The sequence below is a fragment of the Falco punctatus genome, assembly GCF_963210335.1.
Source record: "Falco punctatus genome assembly, chromosome: 11".
Taxonomy (NCBI): domain Eukaryota; kingdom Metazoa; phylum Chordata; class Aves; order Falconiformes; family Falconidae; genus Falco; species Falco punctatus.
The window spans coordinates 30,705,545-30,723,543 of NC_137591.1; the positions used below are offsets into that span (position 1 = coordinate 30,705,545).

The following is a 17,999-nucleotide window of genomic DNA, read 5'->3' on the forward strand; positions in this document are numbered from 1 at the left end:
AACCCCAAATAATGCACAATACAATTGCGTACCACCTGCTGACCAATGCCCAGCCAGTCCCTGAGCAGTGACTGGCAGGTCCCAGCAAACTCCCCCCAATTTCTATACTGAATATGATATTCTGTGGTATGGAACACCCCTTTGGCTAGTTCGGGTCAGCCGTCCTGGCCGTGTTCCCTCCCAATTTCTTGTGCCTCCCCAGCCCTCTCACTGGCAGGGCCTGAGAAACTGAAAAGTCCTTGACTTAGTATAAAAATGACCCACGACAACTACAACACCAGTGTGCTATCAGCATTGTTCTCACACCACATCCAAAACACAGCACTGCACCAGCTAACTGAGAAGAAAAATTAACTCTATCCCAGCAGAAACCGGAGCTTGGCCCTTGTTAAGAGTTTCTGACTGAGGACATAGATATCTTTGCCTAGAGAAACTGGAAAGAGTGGATATTTTTGCAGTGTCAGTATCAGCTATTGGTAATCATACCTTTGTGTCCTTTCTTTCTCTTACAGGAGCTTTATTGCAGAAATGAACATTTATGTGAAGCAGCTGGGCCGAAGTACGTGTTCCTATTTAATTTTTTATTTTAACAAGAGATGGATGTTGGTGTAGAGGAATAGATTGTACTTGTGGGTATAGACTTTTATAATGTGTTCAAGCCACTTCTGGAGGTGAAGGTTCATGTTTGTTTCCTGATGTGGAATCTTTTTTCTGTGTGCTGTGCCTGTTGCATTCTACTGCTTGTGCATTACATGCTTCCACTCAGGTCTCAGCACAGAGAAATGCTTGTGAGACATGGTAGCTTTTGTTTTTCTTAATTACTTTTCTTCACATATCTGAGAAACGCAGGTGTCTCATGTGTTTCCAGGCAATGGGCGTGCTGTCCATACCTCATTATGTAGAGCTTGCTGTGAAATTTGTACAGTGTTGCTGGGTGGTACAAGATAATCATACTACTTAGACACTGAATGCAGAAAAAACTTTTCAGGAGTTCCCCAGGAAGTCAGTAAGTAACATTACACAGCTAGTGTGCATCTGTTGATGGAAGAGCCTGGTTCAATTTTATGTTGAAACTCTGAATTTACCAAGATTTGCAACTTTCCATGAAACCTAGCATGTGTGTACAATCAGAAAGCCCATTTGCCCATTTCAAAGTAGTGTCTTCTGTGGAAGCTCTTTGGCTCATCAGCTACTACAGCTCTGACCTTTGTGCTGCAGGGATTTTCAGTCGTGAACATGGATCAAACAAAAAGCTGGCAGCACAGTCCTGTGCACTTTCCTTGGTTAGACAGCTCTACCATCTTGGTGTCATAGAACCTTATTCTGGACAGACAAAGAAAAAAAAAGGAGAATCGGTGAGTTTGGTAGAAGGGTCAGGAATTGTTGCTTTCATTTTAATAACACACAAGCACTTCTTGATAAAGATGAGTGAGTGAGAGTTTGCTTTTGATATTTAACAGCTTACAAGTTAATAGTTTTGATTCTTTAGACCAGCAGCTGTTTCTGTTCTGGTCAGTGGTGTGGATCAGAAATAGAGTTTCATGTGTATGTGAATGGAGCAGTAAACTAGTTTCACAACATATTAAATGAAATAGTATACAATGAAATAGTAAAACAAATGCTTTTTTCAGCATAAATTTTCTACAAGTGTAAAGATCTCTGTTTATGCTACATACAATTCTTATCTATTTGGTTTAATTCTCTGGCACTTCAGCATTTTTTTGGTATTTAGTTACAAGTTTGGGAATGTTTTCCTCTGAAATTAAACTTAGATACTTAAAAACATTCTGCAGATTCTTGGTGGATGAAAAGTCAGCAAAATGTTTCAAGAATGTGAATTTTGAACTGATGGTGCTCTTTGGCCTGGTTTCCCAAGGAAATATCTGATAGTTCATTATACTCCCTAGTAGCCTGCAGTTCTGGCTTCCACTGTCTGTCTTTTTCTGTATATCAACATGTAATTTTTAAACATTTACTAGGTGGAACCATATGAGGTCATGCTGTCTTCTGACCTAGAAAATCAACTGCAAAAGACTGTACGGGAACTGTCGCTGGAGACTGTGCCTTTGGTGAGTGTGTGGTTCATACAATCCAGTGTTTAACATCAGGCCTGTTTGTTTAATGTATTTATCTTTCTTGGCCCACTTTACTTTTGGATTTATAGCCTGAGGATCCCAGTAATCCAGTTCTGATTAATGTTGGAAAGTTGGCACATTTTGAACCATCGCAGAGACAAAGTCATATGGGAGTTGTTCCGTGGTCACCACCTCATTCCAACTGGAACCCTTGGACCAGCTGCAATATTGATGAGGGTCCTCTGGCAAATGTAAGATAGCTTTAAAAATTGATTTATTGTTTGTTTTCCCCATGCTTCTAGAACTTTTAAATGCTTTTTTCCCCCAGGATTTAAAGTTTGAGCTATTCCAAAGGAGAAAACAGTCCACTGATAAAATTTCTTCCCTTCTTGACCTGGAGGAAGGGAGTCTTTTCATTGGTAGGAGTTCTTTGTATTTACTTCATGTTTTATTAGGTTCTTGAGCAGCAGTGTCTTAGATGTCCCAATTCTTTGCTTTGTTTCACTTTTTGCTTGCTATTGTGCAGCCCATACAAAGTTCTAATTGAAATTGCAAGGTAAGTGTATGGGCATGTAATTTATAATTCACTAGCCTGTCTTTCTCGTATTTCCATGCTAGGACTTTCTTTTCTGGGAGGAGAAAGTACTGCAAGCCAGTGTCACTACCCAGTCGGCCTGCTTTCTTTTTTTGTCATTTCTTGTCCCATTTGACACAGAACAAATGAAAAGCATCCATGTGGCATGATAAAATGAGGAAGAAGGGAACAAATAGTAGGCTGCCAAGCTCAGTGGTGTAATTTGACCACTGGTATAATATGATCAGAAAAAAACTCTCAGGGCAGGAACGTCAGTTTCCTGTGACAGGGAACCAGAGTACTTATGACCAAAACAATAATTTAATAATAATCCTTTTGACTGCAGTTTTTTCCATAGATGACATTAAATTAACATGGATCATCATATATTGATTTAAAAAATATGGAACTGACATAAACTTGAGCATTGCCGCTTAAAACACCTAATGTATTTATGGACATTGCAGATTGAATTGGCTTCAAATCTCACAATTTCTATGTACTAGTCATGGTGCAGCTAACTCATTTTCAGTAAAACCAATTAGCTGTTTGATAACAAATTTGAATATCTTTAGAATTTTTTCTTACTTGAAATACAGGAGTTGCCTGATAAATTTCCCTCTCTGCTCACTTTTTCCCTTTTCAGCTACCGTTCTGTGGGTGGTTATGTGCTTACATTATTTCATTCCTTACATTAAAAAATCCTGTCTGAATGATCATCTAAGTATCTCATTGGCTTACTGCTAAATGGAGTGTGTTTCTTGAGCAGTTAAAGTATTTAAATTCAGACCATCATTCTTTTTCAGTGTGTTAGATCTTTCTGAGAAACTTTTGAGGATGGCCATTTAATTTTAACTGGAATGAATGAAGTAAAATTGCTCATAGTTATAACTCATTTCAGGGATTTATGTAGGAAATGATCCTTTACTGATATTTGGGATTGTTATGTTAGTGTGACTGATTTTTGTACTGAAGTTACGATACAGATAAGCAGAGGGGTCAAAAAGTCTCCAAATGATGTCTTGTGTTTACAGCTCAGTCCAGAGCAAATAAGCATGGATTTGAAAACTGATTTCTTGTACCGTTTGGAGCAGGATCAAGAATTACAAAGGGTAAGTGCTTCCTGTAACATGGCGTGCTTGTGGTAATCTTTTTATTTTCCAGAAGTGGTTGAACATAGTGTAATCAAAGTTGTGTAAGACTGGATTTCAGTAGTAATATGCACCAGGTTTTCAGAAGTGCTGGATGTTACGCTGGGATGGATGTGGGGATATGTCACACTGTGCAAGGAAAATCTACAAACTATGATTTGTTCTTGCACAATTTTTCCTTTGTGTCAGCAAAACCTGTGTAGAAAGTGAGACGAAGCGTGGACGTGGAGCCGAATAGGTTGATTTTTGGAGATTTTTGGAAATGTGCTGGGTTCTTTTCCAGATCCAAAAAGAGAGAGAGGCCTTACCTGTGAAGAGTTTTGAAAGTGAAATTCTGGATGCAATCTGTCACAACTCTGTTGTTGTAATTCGTGGTGCCACTGGTTGTGGCAAAACCACACAAGTGCCACAGTACATCCTGGATGAATACATCAAAACCAACAGAGCTGCGGAGTGCAACATAATAGTGACACAGGTGAGAAATACATTAAAAATGCAACCATTAAATTTTGTGATCGGATACTAGAAAAAAACTATTAGGATGTGTTGAGAAATCTGATTATCATTGCAGGACATTGTTCATACAAGTATCTCCTTAGTGCTTCGTGTAGGAGAAGCCTCAGCATCATGTGTATCTTCATTTGGAGTGTTACTCTTTCATGTATCTACGATTGGGATAATCTGGTTTGTACCTTGCCCAGGTGAAAACTTTCTGGCAGACTGAGGGAAAACGATTTGGCAAATGCCAGCTAGTAGTTCCTATGTATCCTTGTCTCTCTCCTCTGTGATTTTTTGTGCAGAATTAACCATTGTAGAAGGAAAAAAGCCTGCTGTTAGAGATACTACTGTTTAATGACTACTCTGTAAAGGAGTCTTAGGACAGGGCACCTATAACTTCTATAATTTACTTTCTTATTTCAGCTGTGTTCTGATAAACTTATAAAACCTCATCATTAAGTTAGGGAAAACTTTTTCATCCCTCAGCCTCGGAGGATTAGTGCTGTTTCTGTAGCAGAGCGTGTGTCATATGAGAGAGGAGAGCAACCTGGGCAAAGCTGTGGATACAGTGTGCGGTTTGAATCTGTGCTTCCTCGGCCGCATGCCAGTGTGATGTTCTGCACTGTAGGTCTGTATTGGTTTGTTTGTGTTTGGAGCTTGTTACTTATGGATCTGAATTCTTTCGAGTTAGCAACAAAAGCAGAGATATAGTTAGATTAAAATCTTTGGAAGGTCTGTTTGAAAGATTAAAAAGTGGGTTTTTTTGGATTCAAGAAGTTTGCTGATACGCTGTTGTGCAAAGAAAGATTGTTGTTCAGAGGTATGATAATACAGGTCTAATACCACACAGAAATAATCTCTTGAAGAGATAAAATTGCCGTATATTGATTGTCTGTAGAAGACAGAAGGGGAAGCACTATTGGGTGGGAAAGAAGAAAGAGTCTCTCTAGTCATAATACTTTATACCCTCGCCATCACTTGTGAAATGGTGATTAGAGGTGGGGTTGTAAAAGGTGCTGGGCAGCCGGCGCACTTCTTGATTTTTAAACCGCCGCAACTGTTTGTGATGAAATGGGGGGGGGGGGAAGATTGAGCTGTTACATGAACATTTAACTACTATGTCTGTTTAAGGTGTTCTTCTGAGAAAGGTGGAGGCTGGGATCCGTGGCATTAGTCATGTTATTGTTGATGAGATCCATGAGAGAGACATTAATGTGAGTTAGCTGGTGGTTACAGTCCTATTTCTCTGTGTGCTTCTGTTGTGTTTAACTTTTGTATGTGTTCTTGTGTAATAGCTAACATGAAAGGAAACTGTGTCTTACTAAATGCCATATATGTGAGTTGTCCATCTTCGATAAGATTTTCAGAAACTCTTAATTACTCCTTGCCTGGTTAGAAGAGCAAGGACCTGTGTGACCTTGCTGCCCTGTGTCTTTTTTCCTATTAGAATCTCCTTCTATCTCCTTGTTCTCTTTGGAAAATAGAACACTGTGGTACAAGCACTTCTTGTCCAAATGTGGGAGCATGCTGAATGTTGCTTTTATTTTGGAGTGCTTTTTCTACTGACAATGATGTATTACTATAACAGAACAGCAGTAGTATTTACAGAAGCTGCAGTCTTGAGAGTGATGCATTTAAATTTGATTTTGACATGAAGAAAAAAGCCACAAGTTGACAATAGAATTAGGGGAGGGATTATATATAATTTAAGAAATGAGAAACCTTTTCTGTCCCTTTGACTCTTCTGTATAGTTTTCAGCTTTGCCACACCAAGTGCGGCAGAGAGTGAGCGAGAGAGTGAGAGAAACCACTGAGTTCTGACATGATGTTTAAGCTTGTTTTGACAGAATTTGGGGACTCATTTGGATGGAATTGCAATGCAGATACTTCTGGTGCATCTCTTCATTTATTAGGTTTATATTAATGATGTAAAATATAAGTTTTGAAATTTTGACTGAGGTTAGAATTTTATCTGTTGAACTAAGGGCCTGCCTAGCTGCATGGCAAAACTAAGTAAATGTCATGTTTAAATAGAACTATAAAACTTTGCAATAAAACTGCAGCTAGTCATTCCTATTAATTTTATGAACTATAGCTACTTTATGTGTAAACCAAGTTTAAAAGTACCTTAAGTTGTAATATATTGTTAGGAAGGAAGCAAACCATTTTTGAATGCATTTCTTTAGTTTGTTTCATTCTGATAAAAGAATAACCCTCCTCTACACTGGAAATCCTAAAATTCACTTATCCCAGGAATTGCTGTATTTTCTAAATAAAGCACTGACAACTTGTTTCTGTTTATAGAACATTTTTGTGATACTTGTTACTTCTCTTGTCCCGAAAAGTTCCTGTTCAGTGAACGTGTACGTCTGTAACTCCTTCTGGTCTCTTGGGAAGACACTGTTTTGTATGGGTGGGAAATCAATGGTGTGTTTATTCTCTTTATATGCAGACTGACTTTCTTTTGGTGGTGTTGAGAGACGTAGTTCAGGCATATCCTGAAATCAGGGTTATCCTCATGTCTGCCACCATCGATACTAATATGTTTTGTGAATACTTCTTCAACTGTCCTATCGTTGAGGTCTTCGGTAGAACCTTTCCTGTCCAAGGTAAATCATTAGTTGCACTTTCAGGAACTGCTTTAGTTTTTATTTTTTTGGTTATATGCTTCAGGATTATGAGGACAGCAAGATATAAATTTCTTTTGTATTGTCACGTCTTACAGATGTGGCTCACGAACCATTTTGTAGCATCATTTGGTTTAAAAACACAAGCAAACAAATAATACTACCACCACTACACCACCCACCACCCCCCAAAATAAAAAAAATCACATCTCTGCCCCCTCAAAGGACCAGAGACATTGTAATATCAAGCTATGGTGTTTCAGATCAGTTGTCTGTGATATTGGGGGTAATGGAAATAGCTTTAAATCAGCCAGTATTTAAAAAAAAAGGTAAAAAAATATGTGGAAGTATATTGAATAGAGGAGTAATCATTGGGATAATGTGGGAATAATTCTCATCCCCTAGTGTACAGCCAAGAAGTTTTCTCCAAGCTTGGCCTCATACTTAGAAACATCACAATTATATCAGGAGAATCTTGAGAGAAGATGAAAAGAGTTATGTTCCATTACACAGGCTTTTAGTGGTAAGTCTTGATAACCAGTGGTTGTCTGTCCTTGCAGATTATTTTCTGGAAGATTGCATTCAGATGACTCAATTCATTCCTCCACCAAAGGAAAAGAAGAAGAAAGAGAAGGATGAGGAAAGCGCTGACAATGATGATGTATGTTTGACTTTTTTAATACGAAAAATTAAACAAGTGCTAGTTAGGACTCTAGCTCAAGTGTAATTTTTCTGGCATTGTTGAATTTCAACATCTTTAGCAGATTTTGTATTTTTAATACCCAAGGTTGCTGTTAACTTCAGAAATGGAATTGAATTTTCTCATTGCCCCTGTAAACTGAAGAATATATTTTTTTTAAAGCTAAAATTCTCATGTTTTGTCAGCCTGCTTCTCTCTAAAGATAAACTTGGAATGCTTTTAAATGTGAAAAGATTGGTGACCTTGGAAGAAGAAATAGATACAGAAATATGAGCTTGGTGATATCTTTTCAAGGTGAAAATTTAGATTCTGTCCCTTCTTTTGCTTCTTCCCTTGCAGTTAATAGTGTTTACATCCATTGTCAAGAATCTATCACTTTCATGATACAGCTCTTAATTTGTAGGACTGAAACTATTGTTTAAGTAAGTTATTTGAAATTTTAAAAAATGACCAGTTTTTAATGAGAAAAGCATTTTCTTCTCCTTTTTATGATGTTATCCCCATTCACCTGAACAGAAGCTACATTAATTTGATGCTTTACTGGTGCAGATTTGTGTTGAGCTGTAACTCAGTGCAATGGATTCATAGTTCAGTTTTTATATTAGAAAGCTGGGGAGCAGAACCTGAACTGCTTATTGCAAGTGATTCTGTGAGCTGTGCCCAGGATGGTCTTCCCTATCAGCTACCCATGTATTTCATTTTTGTATTTGCCTGGCCAGCCAGTCTCCACATAAATTAATTTATATGACTTCTTTTGTGTCTTTGTTTGTTTGGTTGGTTTTTGATTTTTGTAGGCCAATTGCAACCTTATTTGCAGTGATGAATATGGCCCAGAAACAAAGCACTCCATGGCTCAGCTGAATGAGAAAGAAACTTCTTTTGAACTCATTGAGGCCCTGCTAATTTATATCAAGACTCTGAACATCCCGGGAGCTGTACTTGTTTTCTTGCCTGGCTGGAACTTGATATATACAATGCAGAAGCATCTAGAAAAGAATCCACACTTTGGTACAAGCAACTGTGTTCTATTATATTTCATCTTTTCCAAAGGAAACTATTGACAGTGTAAAGAGGAGACTTGGATGAGTGGCTTAGGGAGCTGGATTCATTTGTCATGAGAACGCATGGATAGAAATTTGTATTTGTATTGTGCAAAGAAGAAATGAGATTCACATAGTAGTAGTTACCAACCTTCTTGTATTTATGTTGTAGGAGGCCGCCAGTATAGAATTTTACCTCTGCATTCGCAAATTCCTTTGGAGGAACAACGTCGAGTGTTTGATCCTGTGCCTCCTGGAGTAACGAAAGTATGACAGCCTTCTCTGTGTGGAGTTCTGTTGTGCTTTTGTGGAATGTATTGCTGACTTGTATAAGTTATGTAGTTGATCTTGCAGTCCATCCTTAACTTTTTCAGACCAAATATATTTCACTATGCATTTCCTGTTTTTTGTAGGTTATTTTATCTACCAGTATTGCTGAGACTAGCATTACCATCAACGATGTGGTCTATGTTATAGACTCCTGCAAGTGAGTTCATGAAGCAGCTTTTTGTTGTGTAAATCCTGTTCTTGGGAATGCAAAAAGGGTTTTCTGAACACACAGAACGGCCTTGTGTTCCCATAGTCGCAGAGCTGAGTTTAAGGGCTTTAACTCACTGAAGACAAATTTACATTGTCTTTAGCTGTTCAGCGGGGTTATAAACCACACTGGCATTTCAGTGGGCTGGTTTCAGTCGGCTGCATTCACGCTGACACTATTCATGTGAGGTGTCACTGGGTCTCCATGCGTATTTGAAATATGTTATCTGCCAAATGAGTATTACAAACACTCAGTGTATAGCTGATGGGAAAGAGGAAGATTTTTGTAGACTGTTACAGATCCTGTGTTGCTATGCATGTTCTCTGAGCAGATTACACATAGGGATCTCATTAATTGCATAAGAATTTTAAGCTTTTGAGACAACTGTGAAAACTTCATTCTGCGTATAGCTTGGGGCACTGCTTTATAAAGAGTATGATACTTTAGCTTCCAGATAGATGCCTAACTAGCCAAATCTTAGCTAGTCAAACAGGGTGGTTTGCTTCTTAAAAGCAGTGTGGCTGCAGGGAATAAAATAAGAACTGATTTGGCAGGACTTAAGATGAAGAACATCTGATCTTAAGTGTTGGGTTTTTTTCCTGTAACAGACAAAAAGTGAAGCTTTTTACCGCTCATAATAACATGACAAACTATGCCACAGTCTGGGCATCAAAAACTAATTTGGAGCAGCGGAAAGGAAGAGCTGGACGTGTGCGTGCTGGATTTTGTTTCCATTTGTGCAGCAGAGCTCGCTTTGAAAGGTGAGGCTGTGCTCTTTAGAAATAACCTCAGAGATTTCTCCCAGAACTGTTCTGTGCTACTTCTGATCAAACTGGGGAAATAATTTTAGAAAGCACAGAGAGGAGGTGCATGAACTTTGTTCACACTGGAATATCTCCGTTCTTTTGCTTAAAAAAAAATATTACATGTTTATATGCTTTTATTTGTAGCATGAGATGGATAAATAGTTCATGATTTTATTAGTAAGCACTTCACTGCAACCTACAGAACCTCTTGGGAGAAAAACAATGCTGCTGGGGGACTGAGGTAAGGCAGAAAAAAGCTTTGTAATGAGGGTAAGGCTCTAGTCTGCCTTTAAATATTGTTGGCACCTGGCATCTTCACCCAACAGGCAATTTTGTCATGAAAGTAGTAAAAAGCAGGGAATACAGATGTTACTTTTCCCTCCATCCCCATTCTGTGGCCAGGAAGGCCCTTCATGCTGCCCTAGCACCTTCCCTGCTGCTGAAACTTTTGACCTCTTCTAGCTGCCAAGCTTTTTCTCAGTTACTAGAGCCATGGAAATCTTTTTGCTGGTTGCAGAAGTCTACACAGCTGTTACGCTCAGTGTTTGATCTCTCCCATGAAAGTTTCAGTGCCCCTTTCTCAGATGGCTGTTAGAGCTTAGCTATGTTTTGATGTTCAACTTTTTGTAACCTCTGAAAGCATCAATTGATCAAAAACTTTCCTTAAATCACTCAAATTTATTTTTGTGTTCTATCTAGTACAGTGGAGTGATTTTAATGAAGGATTTCTGACAGTGAACTGATTTTAGGCTACTGCAGTAATCATGGGACTTCATGACTTTAAGGTTACCTTCCTTCAAAAAATATAAACCCAAAACATAAGCTCTGTGGTGCCTAAGAAAGAAAAATTGTTTGTCACTGGTGCAGATAATCCTTTGAGAGATACTGTCTAAATCTGGTGCCAGCTGAATCTGGAAATCTGTTTGAGGTGTTTTGAAACCTTTTCTGGCTGTCTGTTGCTCAGTGCAGTCATTCCTAGGAGTTCGTATGTCAACCAACAAGCTAAAGGATCACTAATGATACTGTGCTGAAGTTTTAAGAGCTCTGTTTCCATCGAGTCTTTTTCCTAGCAGAAAAACACCTTTGGAAAGCATCCAGGAAAAATACTTCATCTTCTTAGTGATCAAAGCAGAAATGTGCAGAAGTTGGGTGGTTTGGAGTTGATAGAAGGACAAGCGGAGAAGTGCTTTTACATAAGGCAGACTGAAAGTAGGTTGTTGTCTCAGGAGTGGAAAACCTTCCTTAGCAAAGTAGGAGATGACTGTAAGGGGACAAGTGTGGGGCTGGACACAGCCATGCTGTGAATCTGGCTTCAGCCATGCAAACTTTGTACATGCTCAGCTTATGCTAGAAACTACACCAGGTAGTGTTGATGCAAGGGCTATACCCTCTGTGTATTTCCAGCGTAAATTTACCCAGAGATGAGAATTGAGAAGCATGAAAGGTAGATACTGGTAGAAGAGCCTAAATTACAGGAGCACGGTGAGAGCTGATGGGTGGGCTGGGAGGCTGTATTTGCTTTGGAGGGTGGTAGTTTTTGCCGGTGATCAAAGCCTATGTTCAGAAAAACGTGAGCTTTTTTGTTCTTTTCTCATTTCAGACTTCAGACTCATAGGACACCTGAAATGTTTCGAACACCACTTCATGAAATTGCTTTGAGCATCAAGTTGCTGCGGCTGGGAGGAATTGGTCAGTTTTTGGCCAAAGCAATAGAACCACCACCTCTGGATGCAGTGATTGAAGCAGAACGCACACTAAGAGGTACCATTGTCCACAAAATTGTATTTAATGGAGCTGACTCCAAGTGATTTCCCATGTATAATGATCACTTATGAACCTGCTTTAACATCTCTGGTTAGATTGTTTGTGTAGTAGCATGCTGTCTGAAACAGCAAGGTGTTTCCTGGATGCATCGTGTGGGTGGCAGTGTCTTTTGCAGCTGAAGAAATACTTAAATTCCCAAGTGGAGTGTCATTCCTTTAAGAAACTTGAGCCTTCAAACTTAAGGCTTGTTTTGTTATTTTACCAGTAACTTATGTTAGCTTCCAGCTTCCTGTTTTCCAGCTGTGGCACTGCTGTGTATGACAGACTCAGTTTAGTGCCGAAGGCGCTTAAAAAACTACTATAGAAGTACTGAGAAAGAGAGGTTAGTAGTTTATTGTATGATTACTGCTTTGTACAGTTTGCTGACCCAAGATCTCAGTATTTTGTCAACCAATTAAATCTTCAGCTTATAAATATGCAAATGTCAGTATCCTTGTAAAACAGGAGAAACTGAGGTGGGGGTTAAGCTGTCTCCCCAGTTTCTTCAAGGAACTAACCAGAATATGAGTAAAACGAAGCAGGGAGGAACCCTGAATTCATGCTTTAGATTTGAAGCAGTGATCTCAAACTTCAACATGCTTTGTAAATGTCACTAAATAAGCACCTAACATTTTTAAGAACTGAAATAATCTATTTAATTGTTGATTTTATGAAAAAATGTGTGAGGAGTCTAGATTGCTTGTATATAGAAGGGAGACCAGAATGAAGAACATAGCTAGGGATACATGTTAAAGTTTAATGACTTTCTGATCTAAAAAATATTAGTGTGTTTCTTGCACTTCAGATAAGAAATGCAAAACCAGGGAAAAAGGCAAATGTTTTCAGCTTTGACGCCAAATAGACCTTTCTGTATGTGCCTCCATTTCCTGGATGACCTGTGATTTTTTTGCAGTGCATGTATAGTACTAGCGTGTTTTTAGGATGATGAGACATGCTGTTCTTCAAAATATTCCCTAGGCTTTTCAGTTCAGTAGATAACAAGAAAAATGTAGCTAAGGAATCCTTTTTTTTATTCATTTTTCCTTTTAATTGCTGAGGCTACAAGGGTTTTTTTGGTGGTTTGTTGTTTTGTTTTGTGTAAAGTTTTTAGCTATGCTGAAGTTTCCCAAAGTAATCTGTAAATAGAGTACATGAACTATGAGTTTGCATTTTTAATTTATATCTTAAAAGGGTTTTTAAAGATCACACTTGTGTTGGTTTTTCTTGTGCAAACTTAAGAGTTTTAGAAAGTGTAGTTTAATGGTTATGGCCAAATGGCTAGAAAGATAAGGAGACTCATGAGATCCTTCAGTCTGTCAAACAGCCACAGAAACTTGTTTGACTTTGTTATTGACAGTGGTTAATAGCTTCGAGGATGAGCTCAGGTGATAATTTTTAGGTAATGGAAGGAGACAAGGGCAGGCAAAGCCTCGTGGAAGAGAGAGTGTAGTGTTCTCTTTTTGATGAACAGAGGGTTCTGTGATTTGGTAATTGCAATGAAGACTACAATTGGCTGAGGTAGGGCTGCTTTGATTTTCTTGGGACAGGAATTAGTTTAGGTTAATTAGATCAAATACGGGGACTTGAAAAAGTTTAATAGTGTAACAGTGGTTTGTACAGAAGCAAACTAAAAAGAAATGGAAAAATATGTATGTGACTTATAGCAATTATTTTGATTGTGGAGGAGGTATAAAACATCAGTAAATCTGAAGCAAAATTGTCATTGAAGCAGAACATGCACTAAGGTATTGTTTGTAGGACCAGTTTTGAAAATCAGGTTGGCAATATTGTGAACAACATTAAACTTAAATATAGGTGGGCTTCTGTTTAAACACAATTATTAAAATTCTGAATTTTTTATCTAAGGATTTCTGGGATTAGGTAACCATCTTTGATAATAAGAGATCTTGTTTCAGAGCTTGATGCCCTGGATTCCAATGATGAGTTGACACCTCTTGGAAGAATTCTAGCTAAGCTTCCCATTGAGCCTCGTCTTGGCAAGATGATGATAATGGGCTGTATTTTTTAGTAAGTTTAACAGTCTCCTTGGTCTTTTTCTTCTATCTTATTTCTCTGAGTTCCTGAGCCTCTAGATATGCACTGTACAAGAGAAAAAACAATACATCTAGATGGGTTGGAAGGCACCTTAAGGTTCACCTGGTTCCAACCCCTGACCATGAGCAGGGACGCCTTCCACTAGACCAGGTTGCTCCAAGCCCCATCCAACCTGGCCTTGAACACTTCCAGGGATGGGGCATCCACAGCTTCACCAGGCAACCTGTTCCAGTGCCTCACAACCCTCACAGTAAAGAATTTCTTCCTAATATCTAATCTAAATTACCCCTTGCCCTATCGCTACAGGCCCTTGTATAAAGTCTGTCTCCATCTTTCTCAGAAGCCCCCTTTAGGCACCGGCAGGTTGCTATACGGTCTTCCCAGAGCCATCTCTTCTCCAGGCTGAACAACCTCAGCTCTCTCAACATGTCTTTATAGGGGAAGTGCTCCAGCCCTCTGGTTGCCTTTGTGATGAAGATACTAGACCTGCGGACAGGAAACTAAATGTTCATGAGAGCAGAGGATAAATAACTAACAGTACAGGGAATAGAGTAGTCATGAAAGTCAGAATTAACTGCAAGGGACCAGTAGAGGCTGAATGCTTAAGAGTTAAGAGTGGGGCTCTAAATACTGAAGTATAGCAGTGAGCTAGAGGTGGGGAGATGTGAAATTTGACACCTAGATAAGAAGAAAAATGAATCCACACGTTTTGCTTTAACAGAAGTAAAGATATGTTGTTTGTAATTGTGATGGCTCTTCACCATGATGTATGGATGGGGGGAAGGGGAGGGAAGATAAAAGGATTTGTGTGTAAGTACTGGAATTGGAGCTAATTTAACATCCACTTCCAGGGAAGTGTTTCTGTGAAGAACTCTTGGTAGGTAAGGGCCACGTTACTAAGGTCTCTAGCAAAGATGTTGTTACTAGTATCAACAGCCTATAACAGCTGCTGGCAGAAATACTGTGAATAAACTCGATCCTGATACCTTTTGTGGTTTCTTTCAGTGTGGGAGATGCTATTTGTACCATCTCTGCAGCCACCTGTTTCCCTGAACCTTTCATCAGTGAAGGCAAACGCCTGGGTTATATCCATAGGAATTTTGCTGGGAACAGGTTTTCAGATCATGTTGCTTTGCTCTCCGTCTTCCAAGCCTGGAATGATGCAAGGTATATTGTCTTGGCACAAAATTTGATGAGAAGTTAAGGGTAATGCAGGGTGAGCAGTTTTGTGACCAGACTAGATACGTCAATGGATGCTTTGGCTGTCACACTTTTCTTGAACAGACTTCTAATTCACTCTGTTATTTTTTAGAATGGGTGGCGAAGAAGCAGAAAAAAGATTTTGTGAACGCAGAAGACTCAGCATGGCTACTCTTAGAATGACTTGGGAAGCAAAGGTCCAGCTAAAAGATATACTTGTTAATTCTGGCTTCCCTGAAGGTGATTCTGCTTGGAAATTATAATTTAATGATTGCATTTTTCATTCTGAGATGAGAGAAAAATAAACAAGATAATCTATCATGCGCACACAAGCACAGAGGCCTGTAGTGGATTTGCCATAAAGCTGTTCTGCTTTTACAGCTGTGTTCAGATGAAATTGTAGTGCTGTCTCATTCTCTCATAATTGTCTAAACCAGAGAAGTTGTGATGGCTGTGGTGCAACACGGGGAGATTTTGGAGGCTGCAGGATTAAAAATCCATTCAGCAATTGTCCTTAGAGAGTTTACATCCCTGATTTTCTTTCTCCTTCACTTGTTGCATCTCCAAAATGTGCTGTGCTTCCCCGCTCCTTTTCATCCTTTTCTCCTTGGGGAGAAGCCGGTGTGATATAAACACTGTGCTATGTGCCCTGTGATTTTTCTGGGTTTGTGCTACAGGAGGGATGTGCAGTAGTGTGGCATAATAGTCAATTTTCTAAGTGTCCTGGTTTCAACTGGGATAGGCTTAGTTTCTGGCTGGGGTTAAACCATGACACTAAGGAAAAAGAAAATGCTTGACGTTAACCAGGTTCTGAATTTGCTTGATGTTCCTGAGAAGCTTGCTCAGTTAAATAGCATGGCTGGCTGGATTCAGCAGATGTTCATCTCCCTCCTCACTCTTTTTTTTTTTTTTAAATTCCTTTAATTTTTTTTCTCCTCATGCTGCTAGGATCATTGTTGCATTTATCCTTAACTTTATTTCTGGGCAAGATGACCTGAAAACAAGCCACCAGAGTCTCTGGGGAGGTTTGTAACAAATAAACTAATGAAAACATCCATTCTGACCTCCCTCAAAAGATCTGTCTCCAAAACAGATGATGGTAAACACATTGTGGTACAGCAATCAAACCCCTCTCTCCTTGTTTTTGAAGAGCTTGGGAGAGAAAAATACCTCTTTGTAGTAGTATTTTTCAGCTTTTTGCTCTTCGTGAATGTAGAACTGAAATGCTTTGAGTGCAGAGGTCATTTGAGAAAAGATGCGCATCTACCAGTTGATTGAATCAGAAAATACATTGATCCAGGATCCTAACCAGTTCTGCTGTGCTGTCCTACGTGACTTGTGGATGCAAGCCAGTCTTCTGTTCTCTGTCAACAGAATGTTTGATGACTCAACCGTTTAACAACACTGGACCAGATAATAATCTGGATGTTGTAATCTCCCTGCTTGCTTTTGGGGTCTACCCCAATGTCTGCTACCACAAGGAGAAGAGAAAAATTCTTACCACTGAGGGGCACAATGCGCTCATCCACAAGTCATCTGTCAACTGCCCTTTCAGCAGTCAGGACATTAAGTATCCATCGCCCTTCTTTGTTTTTGGAGAAAAGGTAAAGCCTTTTGAATTTGTTCTTGATCACATGCTGCCAAGTTGTCTAAGAGGCTCTTTTTGGTAAACAAGTTATATGAAAAAAACCCTAAACTGTACAATATTTAGCTTGGGTTTTGGGTTTTGTTTGTTGGTGGGTTTGTTTTTTTGGTGTTTCTCTCCCTGCCCCCTCCCCTCAAAGTGTACCTTATGAGGTCATGGTGTCACTCAGCCTTCCAGTAACTTCCAGTCTCTAGAAGTAGAGCTGCGTAGAAAGTTCTTGTGAGTGTTGTGGAAACAGCCAGTTCCTAGAGAAAGATCTAAATTATTCTCTTCTTTAAGAGATAGCTTCAGGAGCTCTTCCATACTAATTAGGCACTAGAGAATTTTTGCCCTTATCACTTCTGCTACTTATGAATCCAGAGAGAAAACAGGAACATGTAACATGTCAGTGAAGTGCTTCCTTTTTGGCATGTAGGTAACTGGCCATCTCTTGAGGACAACTCCCATTTCCCAAGCACCTCATAAAACCCCTGAGATGCTTTCGCCAGGGTCTTCATGACCTTTTCCTCCATCCCGTTAATTCCGTGTACTCACCACATACCGTACACGTACACTTAAGCTCCTGGGTGCTCTCCTGTGCTCCAGTGATAGCCATAATGAATTCAGCTGCTCCTGCTCGCCCTTCTTTCAAGGAGCAAATGAAGGTGATGCCTTTGTGTAGGATGCACAGGAGGCGGTCCTGGGGCTGCCAGCCTGCTTGTGCTGCCTGTGCACATTTACTCTGGCACAGCGATGGGGAGGCCCTGAAGTGCTCTGTCACCTGTTGTCAAAACCAGCTGTGCGCAATAGGAGTTCCTCCTGCCTGGGAGGTGCTGTAAAGATGTTTTTGCGAATAAGCATCAAAATAGCAAAGTGTCTTGCTGTAAGGAGAGCCTCTTAAGATCTTACAGCAGAGTGATGCTGTAGGGGTTTTTATTCAGCTTGTCTACACTGGGCAGTTCAGAATTACAGTTTATTTATTCTGATTTTTATATCCTCAGTCCTTTTTGCTGACATGCAGCTTATTTTAGTAATGGCAGATAAACCATTTCACTGGTAATAAATGGAATTTTGATTCCTTTGGGCACTGGCTGAGGGCTCAGCTTGATACTTTGGATTTCCACATACGTAGTTCAGAATTGTGGTGAGATTTTGCCTCTTCTTCACCCCTGATGTCAGGATGTCTTGACCATCTCTTTCAAGTTAGGTTTTCTAAAAACACCAAAAGACTTTTGAACTTAAAAAGCTGTGTTTTATTAAATCAAAGTGCAGATGGAAAACTAAGAGTAACTAAGATGGTGGTTTAAT

The 17,999-nt window shown here is 39.4% G+C and overlaps 1 protein-coding gene across 5 annotated transcripts in view; it reads left to right on the plus strand.

Annotated features, from left to right (window-relative positions):
* DHX9 (DExH-box helicase 9) overlaps positions 1-17,999 on the plus strand; it is a 54,432-nt gene that overhangs the window by 7,602 nt on the left and 28,831 nt on the right. For all 5 annotated transcript variants that reach the window (XM_080407534.1, XM_080407537.1, XM_080407535.1 and 2 more), the window contains 19 exons: positions 513-559; positions 1,219-1,355; positions 1,980-2,069; positions 2,165-2,326; positions 3,684-3,761; positions 4,084-4,275; positions 4,785-4,926; positions 5,430-5,512; positions 6,751-6,907; positions 7,486-7,586; positions 8,420-8,633; positions 8,838-8,932; positions 9,079-9,152; positions 9,812-9,964; positions 11,610-11,770; positions 13,729-13,840; positions 14,873-15,034; positions 15,180-15,307; positions 16,442-16,671. In XM_080407534.1, the coding sequence (XP_080263660.1) occupies positions 513-559; positions 1,219-1,355; positions 1,980-2,069; positions 2,165-2,326; positions 3,684-3,761; positions 4,084-4,275; positions 4,785-4,926; positions 5,430-5,512; positions 6,751-6,907; positions 7,486-7,586; positions 8,420-8,633; positions 8,838-8,932; positions 9,079-9,152; positions 9,812-9,964; positions 11,610-11,770; positions 13,729-13,840; positions 14,873-15,034; positions 15,180-15,307; positions 16,442-16,671 (2,518 nt within the window). The remainder of the gene's footprint in view (positions 1-512; positions 560-1,218; positions 1,356-1,979; positions 2,070-2,164; positions 2,327-3,683; positions 3,762-4,083; positions 4,276-4,784; positions 4,927-5,429; positions 5,513-6,750; positions 6,908-7,485; positions 7,587-8,419; positions 8,634-8,837; positions 8,933-9,078; positions 9,153-9,811; positions 9,965-11,609; positions 11,771-13,728; positions 13,841-14,872; positions 15,035-15,179; positions 15,308-16,441; positions 16,672-17,999) is intronic.